General features: G+C 39.2%; 1 protein-coding gene across 7 annotated transcripts in view; it reads right to left on the reverse strand.

The window, feature by feature from the left end:
- IPPK (inositol-pentakisphosphate 2-kinase) overlaps positions 1-16000 on the reverse strand; it is a 1165378-nt gene that overhangs the window by 261672 nt on the left and 887706 nt on the right. For all 7 annotated transcript variants that reach the window (XM_077452467.1, XM_077452466.1, XM_077452469.1 and 4 more), the window contains one exon: positions 1883-1985. In XM_077452467.1, the coding sequence (XP_077308593.1) occupies positions 1883-1985 (103 nt within the window). The remainder of the gene's footprint in view (positions 1-1882; positions 1986-16000) is intronic.

Genomic DNA, 16000 nt, shown 5'->3' on the forward strand with positions numbered 1-16000 from the left:
AAAAAATAATTAATGCAGAAACAGGAAAAGGTTTAATTTCGAAAATATACCCACATATAAACAAGGGGAGAATGGGAGGGATAGAGACCCCTATGTACAAGAGGAAGTGGGAAAAAGATGTGGGAGATATCTCCGAAATACAATGGAATCAAATTCTTGAACTGGCTCCGTTGGTATCACTCTCTCCCTCTCAGAGGATGTCACATCTGTTCTTATTATATAGAACCTATTATACTCCTCGTAAACTTTTTCAATTTGGCCGGTGGCCGGATGCAAGCTGCCCCCGGTGCGGGGATATGGAGGGAGACATGATTCATATGTTTTGGAGATGCCCGAAGTTGATCTGCTACTGAACGGAGGTGGCAGGAACCATTGATCGGGTGTTTGGAACCTCCACCAGGATGGAGGCGAAGTATTGACTCCTGGGATTAATTGAGGGAGTTGGAAACCCAGGAAGCAGCCAGACGGCGGTCCTGAGATGCCTATTTCAGGCAAGAAAATTGATTGCCCTAAGATGGTTTTTGGTGTTGCCTCCGTCCGGTAGAGAATGGATAAATAGCATGAATGTGGTAATTCTTAAAGAGAAAGCATTATATATAAAACAAGGGGCTTTAAAGAAATATGACAAGATGTGGAAACCTTGGTGGGAAGCCAGAGGGATTGATATGTGAATAATAATAGTGTGAAAAATAAATATTTTAACGATGAAAAGTGACCCAATAAGAATTAAAGTAAGAGGGTAAATGAAGAGGGTGGAAGTGTGCGAGAATGGGGATGGGAGGGAAGATTGATAGAGTGGGAATCTAGATTACATGGAACATCAGCTAGGATGGCCCTCATGATACCAATCCCCTAGGTCACCCAAGATATGAATCATCCTTTTTTATATTTTTTTATCTGATAAGGTGATGGGGGGGGGGGGGGACTGAGGGGATGTTCAATTTTGATGTATTTTGTAAATAAAATAAATATCTTAATAAAGAAATAAAGTTTAAAAAAAAAGAGTGATATCCCATGGGTGGGCTATATTGTGAATGTATAATATAAATATGCTGTACATTGACCAATAAATCGAGCAGTGTCTAGCTCTGATCTGTGTTGGGTCACTTTTATATATACATCTTTTTTTTCCTGCACAGAATGGGTGTGGTAGAATAGAGAAATGCTGACATAATAAGGTAAGGTAATTGTCAGTGGTGGGCTCAGCCCTTCCTTCTCTGAGCTGGTTGCTCAGCTTTCAGCTAATTGCCAGGTCTTGTCTCTCCACAGTTACTCAGCTGTTGATGATATCCTGCTCAATAATCCTGTCTAGTTAAGCTGTCTAGTCCAGAGGAGCTCTGTCTTCGCCTTGGTCAATATCACAGAAATTATCTCCTGCGATTCTGTTCAAGACTTGCTTTGCTGACATCACTTCTGGCTCCAGATCCTGCTTGCTGTTCCACTACATTGATCCCTGACTTTTGGCTTGGCTGACTATCCATTCCGGTTACTGAACTTTGGCTATGTTTTGACTACGTTTGTTCTTTTTACTTTTATTATTAAACAAGTGTGATTTAACTGTACTTCTGTCTGGGCCTGATTTCATGGTTTCTGACAGTAATATAGACAATAATAAGGTGATAGTTAGGACTAGAGTTATAGGATCCAGAAGTATCCTATCAACCAGCCTAAGACTTCTATATCACAATATGTTTTTTTTTTTCTACCATGTAATGTATGTATTGTACTCGTCCATTGGGAACTGGGATACGTACCTCAGTCATGTCATGTACTATTTACGTTGGATCTGTATAATTGATTGTGTTCTTCTATCCCAATGTACTGCAAAATGTATGACTTTTTCTTTAAAAGTTTAATAAACTTAGATTAAACATAAAATTACCTTAGTAACTGCATACTCTATACTGCCATTGTCTTCCACAGACAGTTCCTTAAGCTTTTCAAAAAACGTTTCATCATAAGGTCCATCCAACAGTAGTGTGCTTCTGCAAAGAAATGCATAGTGTCAAAAGAATACAGCTGATTGTTTGACCTGATGTCATCAAAAAAGCTCCATACATATTCCACTATTCGTATGTCTGACAGTACGACTGTACCCAATTTTATGTACATTTTTGAACCACAGCGACCAAATGCTCTCCCAGAGGTTCAAAATACCTCATTTTAGATTTTCTTCATGGCTATCCTTTTTTTGTTTATGTTTACACATACTGACCCTGACAAAAAGTTGCTGCTATTCTTAAGACCCATATGTATGGCCTACCGCAAAACTTATTAAGACAAAATAATACAAATACACAGAAGGATTATGATCAACTCAAGGGGCTAACATTCTTGCATTTACTGTAACATTATTACACCTTCTATTGGAAAAGGATAAACCAAAATTGTACCAAGTAAAAGACACTTAATTTGTTAATTTCACGTTCAATGATCAAAACAGATAAAAAAAAAATGAAAAAAACACCACAATGCTACTAGCAGGCGCTGAATAGTGATACCAGTTTATCTTGAATAATATTTTATGTCAAGAACAAGTATGCGGATTAGAATCTGACTTAAAGGGGTTGTAAACCTTCGTGTTTTTTCACCTTACTGCATCCTATCCTGGATGCAAATCCTGGACTCGGGAGCGCGCCCGCAATTGCTTGCGGCGAGGTGGAAGGACAACCGTAAAATGGGAGGGGTGGACTTCAAAGACCAGATGATGGGGCCACACGTAGTTGCCCGTAAGGCCAGACTCTGGTACAAAAAAAGTGTCTGTATACCTATTCCAATTGGCTCTGTTCAATGCATAATTACTATACAAGGGGTCAGGGAGAAGTAAATCCTTCCTAAAATTCCAGGAAGAGATCACAGCATTTTTGTATCTAGAAGGTGCTGTGGCTCAATTTCCCAATCCAGATGCAGTGAGCCAACTGCATGAGAGGCATTTTCCAAATGTCCTCCCTGGTGCCCCTACCCAAAGAGAACCCCAAAAAAGATGCAGTGTCTGTAGCAAGCACGGATAGAGGCGCGACACCCATACTTTTTGTCCCCCCTGTCCTGGAGAACCTGGTCTCTGCATAGGGTACTGTTTTCATCGCTACCACACACTAGTGGATTATTAGTATAGAATACAGCATGGCACAGTCTAGGGCACATATTCACACAGGGTATGGAAAGATGTTAGATGGCTAACACATTTTGAGAGACCTAACCTGGAATGTTTATAGTTACCATACAAGTGTAAAAAAAACAACAAAAAAATAAAAATAAAATTATTGTTTTATTGTTCTTACTGTATTTTGTGCTATATTTTAATGTTTTATTGCTAACCATTGTTTGTTGTGCAGGATTGCCATTCTACTGTTTTACTGTACTGTTACTGTGTTTTATTGTTAACCATCGTTTGCTTTGCAGGTATACCATTCAGCTGCACCACTGTTTTGTTTATTTTGACAGCAACAGAGTTTGCTCTCACAATATGTAAATTAGTGACTCCATCGCTGTAGGATGGTATTTCACCACCGCAGTTAAAAATTTTTTTTTTTTTAAAAGCATATATGCCGAAGCATGGGGGCTGGGGTGGACAGAGGGTAGATCGCCCCTATCCTATGGCATATATATATATATATATATATATATATATATATATATATATATATATATATATATATATATTTATTAATTTTTCTTGGCAGAGATTTCTTCATTCCGCCAGCTGTTCCTGGAGCTGATCGGAGACCAGAATGGCTCCAATCATGTTTATGGCCTAACAAAGCAGAAGCTTCACTTTGATTCAGTACCATTGGGAAATTGGGAAAGTATGTTATCACACCGATCTTGGCGTGGCCAGATGCTTTAAGAGCAGAGGAGAGATCTAGAGTCTAATAGAACCCACTTTTTGCAACAAAAAAAAAGTATGTCATTACCTATTGCTATCATAGGGGATATTCACATTCCCTGTGACAACAATAAAAATAAAAATAAAAAAGCAAAATAAATAATAATAAAAAAATTAAAGCAACCCTGTCCCCCCCGTGCTCGTGTGCAAAGGTGAACACCAGCATCGCTTTCATGTTGTATGTAAGCAGCACCATGCACGTCCGAGGGCAGTAATTATAGCAGTAGACCTCTGTAAATCTAAAGTGGCAACCTGTAAAAACTTTTGTATGTAGTTTGTCACCGCTGCATGGGCGTGCACAATTTTAAAGCATGTCATGTTTAGTATCTATGTACTTGGCATAAGATCATCTTTTATATTTTACCAAGAATTTGGGCAATATAGTGTGTTTTTGTGCATTAAGATTCAAAAAAGTTTTTTTTCCCCCAAAAACTGCATTAGGAAAATCACTGCGTAATTTCTGTATGAAAAAAAAAAAAAAAAAACTGCAACACCCATTTTAATCTGTAAGGGCCTCTACTTTATATATATATATATATATATATATATATATATATATATATATATAAATATATATATAATTTTGGGGGTTCATTTTCTAGCAAAAAAATAAATAAATAAAAATGAATGTAAACAAAAAGTATCAGAAAGAACGTGGTCTTAAAGTGGTTAGAAGAGTGGGTAATGTGTGGCATAAGCTTCTAATGTTGGGCATAAAATGCAAGGACAGTTCAAAACCACCCAAATGACCCCTGTTTAAAAAGTAGACACCCCAAGCTACTTGCTGAGAGACAGGTTGAGTCCATGGAATGTTTTACATTTTGCCGCAAGTTTTTTTTTTTACACAAACTTGTCACTAAATGATATACTGCTCTCACATGCTATGTGTATATGTGGAATTGCACCCCAAAATACATTCTTCTGCTTCTCCTGAGTACAGGCATACCACATGTATGAGACTTTTTGGAAGCCATGCTGCGTACAGGACCCCAAAATCTAATCACCACCTACAGGCTAAGGGTGTAATTTGCTCATTTTACTTCCTCACTACTTATCACAGTTTCGGAGGCCCTGAAATGTCAAGATAGCACAACCCCCCAAATGACCCCATTTTGGAAAGTAGACACCTAAAGCTATTTGCTGAGGGGTGACAGTGGTGTAGTGGTGTAGCACTCTCACCTAATAGTAAAAAGGGTCGCTGGTTCGAATCCCAACCAGGACACTACCTGCTTGGCGTTTGCATGTCCTCCCTGTGCCTGCGTGGGTTTCCTCCATGAACTCCGGTTTCCTCCCACATTCCAAAAACATGCAAGTATGTTAATTGGCTTCTGTCTAAAAAAAATTGGCCCTAGTATATGAATGTGGACCTTGGATTGTGGGCTCCTTGAGGGTAAGGACTGATGTGAGTGTGCAATGTACAGGGATAGGGACAATTGTAAACACTCACTTACGTTGAACTGGATGGACTGGTGTCTTTATTCAACCTTACTACCTATGTAACTATGTTGAGTCCATGGAAGATTTTATATTTTGCCACAAGTTTGTGGAAAATGACAATATATATATATTTTATTTACACAAATTTGAGCAATATATCATTTAAGTGACAACTTTGTGTAAAAAAACAAAAACAAAAAACACACACACACACACACACACATATATATATTTGCCATTTTTCAATCATTTGTGACAAAAAAAATGAAATATTCAATGGGCTCAACATGCCTCTCAGCAAATTCCTTGGGGTGTCTACTTTACAAAAAGGGGTAAAGCCATCTTTGAATGCCCATCAGTGCCACTTATCACTGCCCATCAGTGCCACCTAAAAGTGCCCATCAGTGCTGCATATCAGTGCCTCATCATCATTGCCCATCAGTGCCACCTCACCAGTGCCCATCAGTGCTGCCTTATCAGTGCCCGTCAGTGCAGCCTCATCAGTGCCCATCAGTGAAGGAGAAAAATTACTTATTTACAAAATTTTATAACAAAAACAAAAGAAAAATGTTTCTTTTCAAAATTTTCGGTCTTTTGTTTAGCAAAAAAATAAAACCCCAAGTGGTGATCAAATACCACCAAAAAAAAGCTCTATTTGTGGCAACAAAATGAAAAAAGTGTAGCAATTGTCATTCAAAGTGTGACAGTGCTGAAAGCTGAAAATAGGTCTGCGTAGGAAAGGGGAAGTGCCCTGTATTGACGTGGTTAACTGTTGGACTGCTGTAAGGCCGTTATGGCCAGGAATTTTTACTGGTTTTAATTGTTCGATAGCTAAATCCCATTCTTGTTTTGAAAGTGGAAGGTCCAGGTTATCGGCTGTATCGTTGCAATAGATTTAGGACAGTGTTTTTCTAGGAATTGCTGTAGGAGGGCTGTCTTGCTCTCGACAGGTTATATAGAGCTAAGTAGAAGCATTCAATTTCTTGTGCTATGATTGACTTGCTTTTTAGGGTGAAACCAGTTGGGGATTTTATATGATGGACTGTTGCTTTGGCTCTTTTGCAGCACAAAGCTTGCGCTAGTGTCTGCATTTGTTACCATAATTGTAGAAGAGCTTTTGAGAGAGAATATTTCTTGTTTAGCTTTCATTCTAGTTCCTATAAGAGGAGCTTATGGGCTTCAATTAGATCTTCATAGGCTTGCTGTGCCAAAGTTAGTTTATGGGCTCTTTCCATAGATTGGATTTTAGAAAGGAGGTTGTCAATCTGTACTTGTTTTTTTCGTTTTATTGTGGAGGCCATATAAATTAGATGGCCTCACATTACACAGTTATGCGCTTCCCATTTTGTGAGCGATATAGTGTCAGGAATGTTGTCGTCTATGTCTATGAAGTATTTACACAGCTTTGATGTTCTATCTTAATCAGTGAGCAAGGACGAGTCAAGTCTCCAAATTTTAGCAGATTGGTAATGTTCCGGAAAGAATAAGGAGAAGGTAATGGGGTGATGGTCGGAGACGAACATTTATTCAATCGTTGCTCTAGAGAAAAAAGACAAGTCTGGTTGGCTGAGAAAAAGATAGTCAAGGCAAGAATATTTGTTATGAGTGGGAGAGAAAAAAGTTAAATCTTTGTCGTGCGGATGGAGCATTCTCCAAGTGTCATAGAGAGACAGTTCCTGGAGACATAGTTTGATTTGGCGCAGAGTCTGGAATGGAAAGTAGGAGGTACCCGTGGAAGTGTCAGTGAGGGGATGGTTAAAGTCAACCCAAAGAATAAGAATTCCATTTAGGGATGAAGCTAGGAGACATAAAAGCAAACAAAGGAATGTTACCTGTGAAACGTTAGGAGTGTAAATATTAGCTAAGCTAATGGGTTTATCCCAAAGTATGCCTCTTGTGAAAAGAGCCTTGTTCATCTGAGAGTATGTCTGATATTTGAAGGGGAAGATTTATGGAGATGAGTATGTAAACTCCTTTCATTTTTGATGTGGGAGAAGTCGCATAATATGTGTGGGGGTAGTGTGCATTCTCAAGTTTAGGGATGGTTTTGGATTTAAAATTAGTTTCTTGCAGAATTATTATATTGGCTTTCATACTACGCATAATAGAAGTGAGTTGTGAGCATTTTTCGGGTATGTTGAGGCCTTTGGTATTTAAGGAAACCATCTTGAGAACGTGAGGTACCGCAGAGGTCTTTGGTGAGGCCATTGAGGAAAAATAGGTAGGTATATGAAGTCCCAAGTAGTGCAGAAAATATTGGATCGTCGATAAGAGAATGGGATCAAATGGATGTGTGTCTAGATGGGGATGGAGACAAAGGGGAAAAAGGTGAGAAGAGGAGGTTGGTAGGAGATAGGAGAGGATTGAGGGGGATAAGAGAGTGGGTTAAGTGTGGAGATAAAAAAAAAAAAAAAAAAAAAAAGAGGCAAGTGATAGGATGGGGAGGGGGGGGGGGGGTAGGGGAGAGAAGAGGAAAGGTTGGATAAAGGGTGAGAATATAGAGAAGTGTAAAATCCGGAGGTGGGTATAGGCCGGCTAACTCACCATAATATGTGGGTGAAAGAAGTCCGGAGGAGGTCAGCGAATACTTCCAGAGTACACTGGGTGTGGGAGAGGTAGGTAATGATCTAAAGTGGTGGAGAGTCTCTGACTCCGCAGAGGTCAGATATGCTATCGTGGAGAACAAAGCATGTAATAAATAGAGAGGTTAGTCTGTAGATAACATTTTTCCTGGATGCCTATTTGATGGGTGAAATTGACAGATAGGAAAATGGATTTAAGGGTTCAGGCTTTAATGTTTGCAAATAAGGTGAATAAGAAAGGGAGGCATAGGAGTGAGGAATTATGTGGAGTCTCAAGGTGGGAGTGGGGGAGTAAGATTGCATACTGGTAGGTAGAGTATCATATGTATGGGGCAATATTTGGATTCCTTAGGCCTAGAAAAGGGAGTATGGGTGTACTGAAGTATTGTGGTCTTTTCTGGAATGCAATGCATAGCCAACAAACTGAATCTGTAGAGAGGATTCAGGGGAACCTGCCTCTCGGCAGATTTCGTCATAACTGGTTAAATATACAGTATGTGAAATAAATCATATATAGAAGAAAACAGATTGAACAGTATGAATAGGATATGAATGAGGGATCTGAAGGAAGCTATGTAGAGTTTAGTGTCAACTCCCTTCGGGTGCCTCATTTATCCCAGCTATAACAAGCAAGGCATCTGGCTAAACAAAAGAACACAAAACAAGGAGGTCAGAGAAGAGACTGTTGTAGATTAACATGAAAATGCAGGGGTAGGCAACCTCGGCCCTCCAGCTGTTTTGAAACCCCATGAGAAATTTCAATATCCTAACAATCACAGGCATGACTCCTAGAGGCAGAGGCATGATGGGATTCGTAGTTTTACCACAGCCGGAGGGCTGAGGTTGCCTACACCTGATCTAATGCATCTCACTACTGGTCGGCAAATAATAAATCACAACTTTGCCTGCTAATGGGATCAAGGAGGAGAGTAAGGATCTGATCCAGAAAGAGGGAGGAGATGGAAGAGGGAGGAGAAAAAGAAAAAGGGGGAAGCAGGAGAATTGAGGTTAGGGGGATAAGAAATGTAGAATAGGGTACAAGTATAATGGTGGGTGTAGGGAGGGAGGAACCTGAACAGTTGATTAGTTGGTGAGAAGCAGGCTTAAGATAAATCCCATAGCTTTCTTAGCAGTCTAGTTCTAAAGGTATGGGAGGCACATAGAGCTATAAAGCAGAATATCACCTCCTTGTAAACAAAAAAACTTTTACGGGTCAGGGGAGACGAAATTTGTGCATACTTGTTCTGAATACCAGGGATGGGTGACCAGGTAGTGGAAGCAGTAGTGGAAGTATATATATATATATATATATATATATATATATATATATATATATATATATACACACACACACAAAAAAGGGGGGGGGGGCTCAGTCCTGATGATGCTGCATAAAATTAGGAGAAAATATCATGTGTGTTAGTCTCCAAGTACAAATATGAATCCCTGATAGTTCAGTAATCATGGCAATGGACGAAACAGTAGACATGTGCATTTCATTTCGTTCCGAATTGAAAATCTGACAAATTTTCATTTTTACAATAGTACCAAATTTTAACGAATCCGAAAAAACAAAACAAAAAATAATTCAAATGAAATTGGAATAGTTTTCAAATTCGAATGAGAAAAGTTTCCAATTTCCAAAGAGAATAAAATGGAATAGAAAATAAAGGAATACAATAGAAAAGAATATAACAGGAAATAAAAGATTATAGAAAAAAAGAACAGAATAGAACAGAATAGAAACAAATAGAATAGAATAAAAAAAGAATAGAATAAAATAGAAAGAATATAACCATCTTCTGAAATTTGAATTTCAAATAGAATACATTTGAATTCGTATACATAAGAAAGGAATATAATTTTAAAAAAAGAATAGAATAGACAATAATAGGAGAGAAAATTATATAATTAAAAAAACAGACAAGAAAGAATATATTAATTTCCCAAAATTTTTATAGCATCAATTTGAATAGAATAGAAAATAATAGATTATAATAGAATCGAAAATAACAAAATGGTATAGGAAAAAAACAGCAAAATAGAAAATAACTATCTTCAGAAATTTGAATAAAATAAATTTGAATTTGAATATAAAAGAATATAATAGAATAGAACAAACAGATAGAAAAATAATAGAATTAAAATAACAGTAGAATGAATATAGACATTTCCCAAAATTCAAATAGAATCAATTTTGATTTGAATAAATTGGAATAGATTAGAATTAGACTAGGAATATAGTTATATTCTTTCTATGCTGTTTTTTTCTATTCTATTCAAACTGATTCCATTTGAATTTTGGGAAATGGTTATATTATTTCTATTTTATTCTATTGTTTTTAATAGCCCTTTTTTCTATTTGTTTTTTATTCTATTCATTTCTATTACATTATATTATATTCTTTAATTTTCTGTTATATTCTTTTCTATTTTATTATATTTTTTCTATTTTATTCCCTTATTTTCTATTCTATTTTATTCTCTTTGGAAAATGGAAAACTATTCACATTCAAAAACTATTCAAATATGCTTTGAATTAGAATTTGAAAGCTTTTCAAATTTGCAAACTGTTCGAAATAGGTAAACTATTCAAATTAGAATTCTATCAATTAGAATTGATTTGGATATGGATAAACAAAACAAAAAAAAAATTAACTAAACAAGTTTATGTAAATAACGTATTGAAATGAAATAAAAGTAAAGACTGTTTTAATTATTCATAGCCGTCTGGTAGATATGAGCTCAGGCTTCATGTGAGCATGCTTGGAGAATATGGTCTTCCTTTGTATTGGGCAGAGTACTGAGAGAAACTTCGCTGTTTAGCTGCGGAAGGACAACCGGAGGGGTATCGTTTCTCAAGAGTAGTTGTGGCTGTGGGACAAAGGCATAGGGGTTTTGGCATTTTAGGTAGCAGAATAGATGCCACGGGTTAGCACAGGGATGTTGACATGGAAAGTGTTCTTGTCTGGTACAACTTGGGGCATGAGTTTTGGAGGTATATGGAGGTAGCATATGGCGCATAAGGGAGAAGGGAGGCTGTGGGTACAGGCAAGGATAACAGTTAGTGCCTGTAGGTAGTTTAACAACATGACTGAGAATTTACAGACCTTGTTCCTCTGCTTCAAGGAGTAGTGATGGCTCTGTGGTGAGCTGAGAAGCAGTGGGACTACCATTCCTCATGACTCCTTGGTCAACCGGCGGAGTAGAATGTGGCATGAGGGAGCGGCAATATCTGGAACCTTGATGACCAGCTTCTCGGATGTCTGTCTTCCATCGAGAGTGTATTTCTTAGCGATGGTAAGCGAACGTTGTTATACCAATCAGGAAGGTTGATCACGGATATATCTAGAGCAGGGATATACAATTAGCGGACCTCCAGCTGTTGCAAATCTACAAGCCACATCATGCCTCTGCCTCTGGGTATCATGCTTGTGGCTGTTAGAATCTTGCTATGCCTCTTGGGACTGCAACAGCTGGAGATCCGCTAATTGCATATCCCTGATCTAGAGTGTTGAAAAAGTGCTGTAGATCTTCAGGCACTCTTAGGTTTGTTGTATGACCCTGGGCATTTGCAGAAAGACAAAATTAACATTTCCAACAGTAAGTAATGGTCCTGAAAGCAGAGGAGATCCAACAGGGGTCTAACTTCCCATCTGCATTGTAAGATTATATTGGAGAGATCCTGGAAAATGTTCACTTCATGGCCTTCTGCTGGTTGAGCGAGATTTCCTTGAGGAGGCCTGTGAGGCAGACATGGTGTTGCGCTGCATCAGTGACTGGAATAACTCTGGTATATTACCGTTTAGCTGAGTTCCCTGTTCACAAGAAGAGCGGAAGCGGTTAGCTGAAGCACTCCAATGTGTTCTCCCCATATTCTACTTGTGGATTGTCTTGGGTGGACTGAAATTAGGGATGTCAGAGCCAGGAGACTAGGCAGCCATCACAGACCGGAACCAGACCACGCCCCTCTCGCTTCTGATTCTCATTGACAGCCACGGAAGCTAATGGCACCGCTGCTATGTCTCAGCAAATCAGGAGGATAGCCCCAGATGGCTAATACACTCGTGGACATTGCTGGAAAGAGATGGGGCTCAGGTGGGTAATTAGGGGGTGCCGGGAGGTTATTACACACAGAAGGTTTTTTATCTTAATTACAAAGAATGCATTAAGATAAAAAAATTCTTCTGCCTTTACAACTCCTTTAAGTCTGTGTGGAGTGGAGTAAGTGGAGTTAAATAAGGGGCACGCATATATGGAGCTAAAGTAACAGCCTAGATCACTCATTTAAAAATAACATAATAATGATTTTATATATATATATATATATATATATATACACACATACACACACACACACACACACACACACACACACCATTATGAAAGATTAGGTTATATTACACCAACTAAAAAAAATATGCATTACATCAAATATTGATGTATACAGAAAAGAGGGAAATAAACATTAAATTGGAAACATTACTAAAATGTATGAAAAAAAACAATGATATAAATAGGACAATTTATCCAATATACTGTGGTATTTACTCATGGTAAAGATAAAAAAAATAAAAAATAAAAAGTTTTTGTATATTATTCATGAGATAAAGGAAATTCAAACAACAATAAAAGGGAGATGTTTTTTCATAGACAGGCATAGAGATGGCTCAACAGCAATATTGGAGCATTAAAATATGTACATAATAAATGTACTACATAAATGGGTGCTCTAAAGGATGTAAACAATTGTTCTGTTCATTATGTATACCCACAGGAAAAGAATATATAAATGAGTTGACCAAGCTAGAAATAAATGTATCAAAGAAAAAGGGGGACATTTATTCAAAGGATTAAAATGAAAACATGCATATACACATATAAAAACATATGAGAAATCAGTAGTATGTTGAGAGGTGAAGGAGGATTCTACTTAATGATTGATAGGCATATACCATCCACACCACGTGAAACACACTCCCCTAGGGGTTTACACTCACGGAGTGGATGTAATTCAAAAACCCTGAACACACCAGGTGTCTCACGTTTGGTCCGGTTATCTCAAACAGCTCATCGCCCAGGGTGGTTTAGTCATGTAAAAAAGGGCTCCACATAGCACGATACAGTATTAAAAGTTTATTCAAGACGACCATCCCCTTAAAACCACACTTACATAACATAAATTGTAACAGGCATTTGGTTGAATAATCAAACTGTGTGTTATCACTAATCAGTATGGACTGCCATCTGCCATCCACCGCATCCACTGTGTTGAAAGTATCTGGCTGTTCCTTCCTGGTAGTGACACACACGCGCGCCACTTCCGGTCACCATAAGGGCAATGCCTGACACATTTTGTCATCGTGACTTCAACAGAGGGCATAACCAAACGGCACAGCGTCCCAGCATTTTTAGGATAACCCAGCATTGTTCTAATGCCTGCCTTACTTTGCAATACTGCTCGTTAGCGGAATCACAGGGGGACTAGTTGAATACACACAGCTGGCCTGTTCATCCTACATTTCATTTAACCACTTGACCACTGGGCACATAAACACCCTTAATAACCAGACCAAATTTCAGCTTTCGGTGCTCTCACATCTTGAATGACAATTACTCAGTCATGCAACACTGGACCTATATGAAATTTTTGTCCTTTTTTTCACACAAATGGAGCTTTCTTTTGGTGGTATTTAATCATCGCTCGGTTTTTTATTTTTTGTGCTATAAAAGAAAAAATACAGAAAATTCTGTAAAAAAATGAATTTTTCTTTGTTTACGATATAAAATTTAGCAGATTAGTAATTTTTTCTTCATAAATTTTGGCCAAAATTTATACTACTACATATCTTTGGTAAAAATAAGTACAAATTGGTGGATATTATTTGGTCTTTGTGAAAGTTATAGAGTCCACAAGCTATGGTGCCAATATCTGAAAATTGATCACACCTTAAGTACTGACGGCCTATTTCAATTCTTGAGACCCTAACATGCCAGAAAAGTACAAATACCCCCCAAATGACCCCTTTTTGGAAAGAAGACATTCCAAGGTATTTAGTAAGAGGCATGATGAGTTTTTTGAAGTTGTCATTTTTCCCCACAATTCTTTGCAAAAATTAGTTACGCTTACCGGTAACGTCCTTTCCAGTAGTCTTTCAGGACAGCCACTATGAGAGATAGACTCCTCCTCTTCCTCTGGAAACACTGCGCCAGCCCATAAATTCTTACTTCCCCTGCCGGACCTCAGTTTATATCGAGATTACCTCCAGCCAGCTGGGGAGACAAGAACACATTAATAACATATTTATCAAATACCATTATCTTGCTGCGCTCTGGTCTTTTGTAAGACTCCCCCCAATTTTCGGGAGGGAACTAGGGCTGTCCTGAAAGACTACTGGAAAAGACGTTACCGGTAAGCGTAACTCTAATTTTCCCTAATCGTCTTTCAGGACAGCCACTATGAGAGGATAAACGAGCACTTACCAGTTAGGGTGGGACTACAGCTTGCAAAACCTTTCGCCCAAAGGCCTGCTCACCTGCCGACACCAGATCCACTCTGTAGTGTTTTACGAAAGTGGAGTAGCTGGACCATGTTGCTGCCCTGCAAATCTGTTCTGGCATTGCTCCCGCTCTTTCTGCCTGGGAGGCTGCCATAGCTCTAGTAGAGTGTGCTTTAATACCCACTGGGATTTCTTTCCCTGCAACTGAATAAGCCTGCTCGATGGCTACTCTGAGCTATCTAGCAATAGTGCGTCGGGACGCCTTACAACCTTTTCTGGCCCCGGAAAACAAAACAAATAAGGAGTCTGACCTTCTGAATGTCTTGGTCAGTTCTAAATAGTGTAGGATACAACTCCTAACATCCAAATAATGAAATTTTAGTTCCTTCTCGCCGGAGGGATTGGGACAAAAAGAGGGCAAAACAATTTCCTGGCTTCTATGAAAGCCGGATGCCACTTTCGGCAAAAAGGCCGGATTGGTCTTTAAAACTATCCGGTCTGGAAAAATAACGCAAAAGGGAGCCCTGACTGATAAGGCCTTTATCTCACTGACCCTCCTGGCAGTTGTTACTGCTACCAGAAACACTGTCTTCAGAGTAAGTTCTCTCAAAAAACACTCTTTTAAAGGCTCAAAGGGGGGTCCAGTTAAGCTTTGTAAAACTAAGGATAAATCCCATCTGGGAAAGGACAGACCTTGGACCTGTCTCTGTCTGGACAGGGCCCTAAAGAACCTGACTACCCACGGGTTGGCAGCCAAATGATCTTCCAAATAAACACTGAGGGCTGACACTTGACCCCTAAGGGTACTAATGGATAAGCCTTTATCTGCCCCACATTGTAAAAATTCCAAAACTGTGGAGGAGCTCCGTACTGGGAAAGAGTTCTCTGCGCACCACTTGTTGAAACGTAACCAGACCTTTTCATAGATCTGGCGAGTTTCCTTTTTCCTACTGTCCAGGGAGTAGAAACTAGCCTCTCTGAAAATCCTTTAGATTTTAATAAACCCTCCTCAGTAGCCAGGCCGCTAACTTCCACTGGCGTACTCATGGGCAGAGGACTGGCCCCTGAGAGAGGAGATTGTCCCGAGGGGGCAAGAGTAGGGGAGGTTCTACCGCCAACTGCTTCAGTATTGAGAACCATGCTCTCTTGGGCCAATGCGGTGCCACCAGAATCAGAGATGTGTTTTCCATTTGAAACTTTCTCAGAACTGCTGGCAAAAACGCTGGAGGTGGGAAGGCATAGCAAGTTCTGAAGTGCCAATTCTGGTTCAAGGCGTCCACACCTAAGGCTCCCTCTCCCATTCGTAGGGAGAAAACACAGGGGGTTTTTGCGTTGTTTCTGGACGCGAAAAGGTCCACCTCTGGAGGCCCCCATCTCTTTATTATGAGATTGAAAACCTCCTGGTTGAGAACCCAGTCGCCCTCCCTCAGCCTCTTTCGGCTGAGAAAGTCTGCTACCACGTTTTTCTCTCCTCTCAGGGAAACTGCTGAGAGCGAAAGGGTGTAGGTCTCGGCCCAGCTCAGGATCTCTGTCGCTAAAGACAACAGGGCTCCGCTTCTCGTGCCACCCTGCTTGTTTAAATAGGCCACTGCGGA

This window comes from Lithobates pipiens, unplaced genomic scaffold (assembly GCF_037356315.1).
Source record: "Lithobates pipiens isolate NorthernLeopardFrog02 unplaced genomic scaffold, aLitPip1_a1.2 Scaffold_23, whole genome shotgun sequence".
Lineage (NCBI taxonomy): Eukaryota > Metazoa > Chordata > Amphibia > Anura > Ranidae > Lithobates > Lithobates pipiens.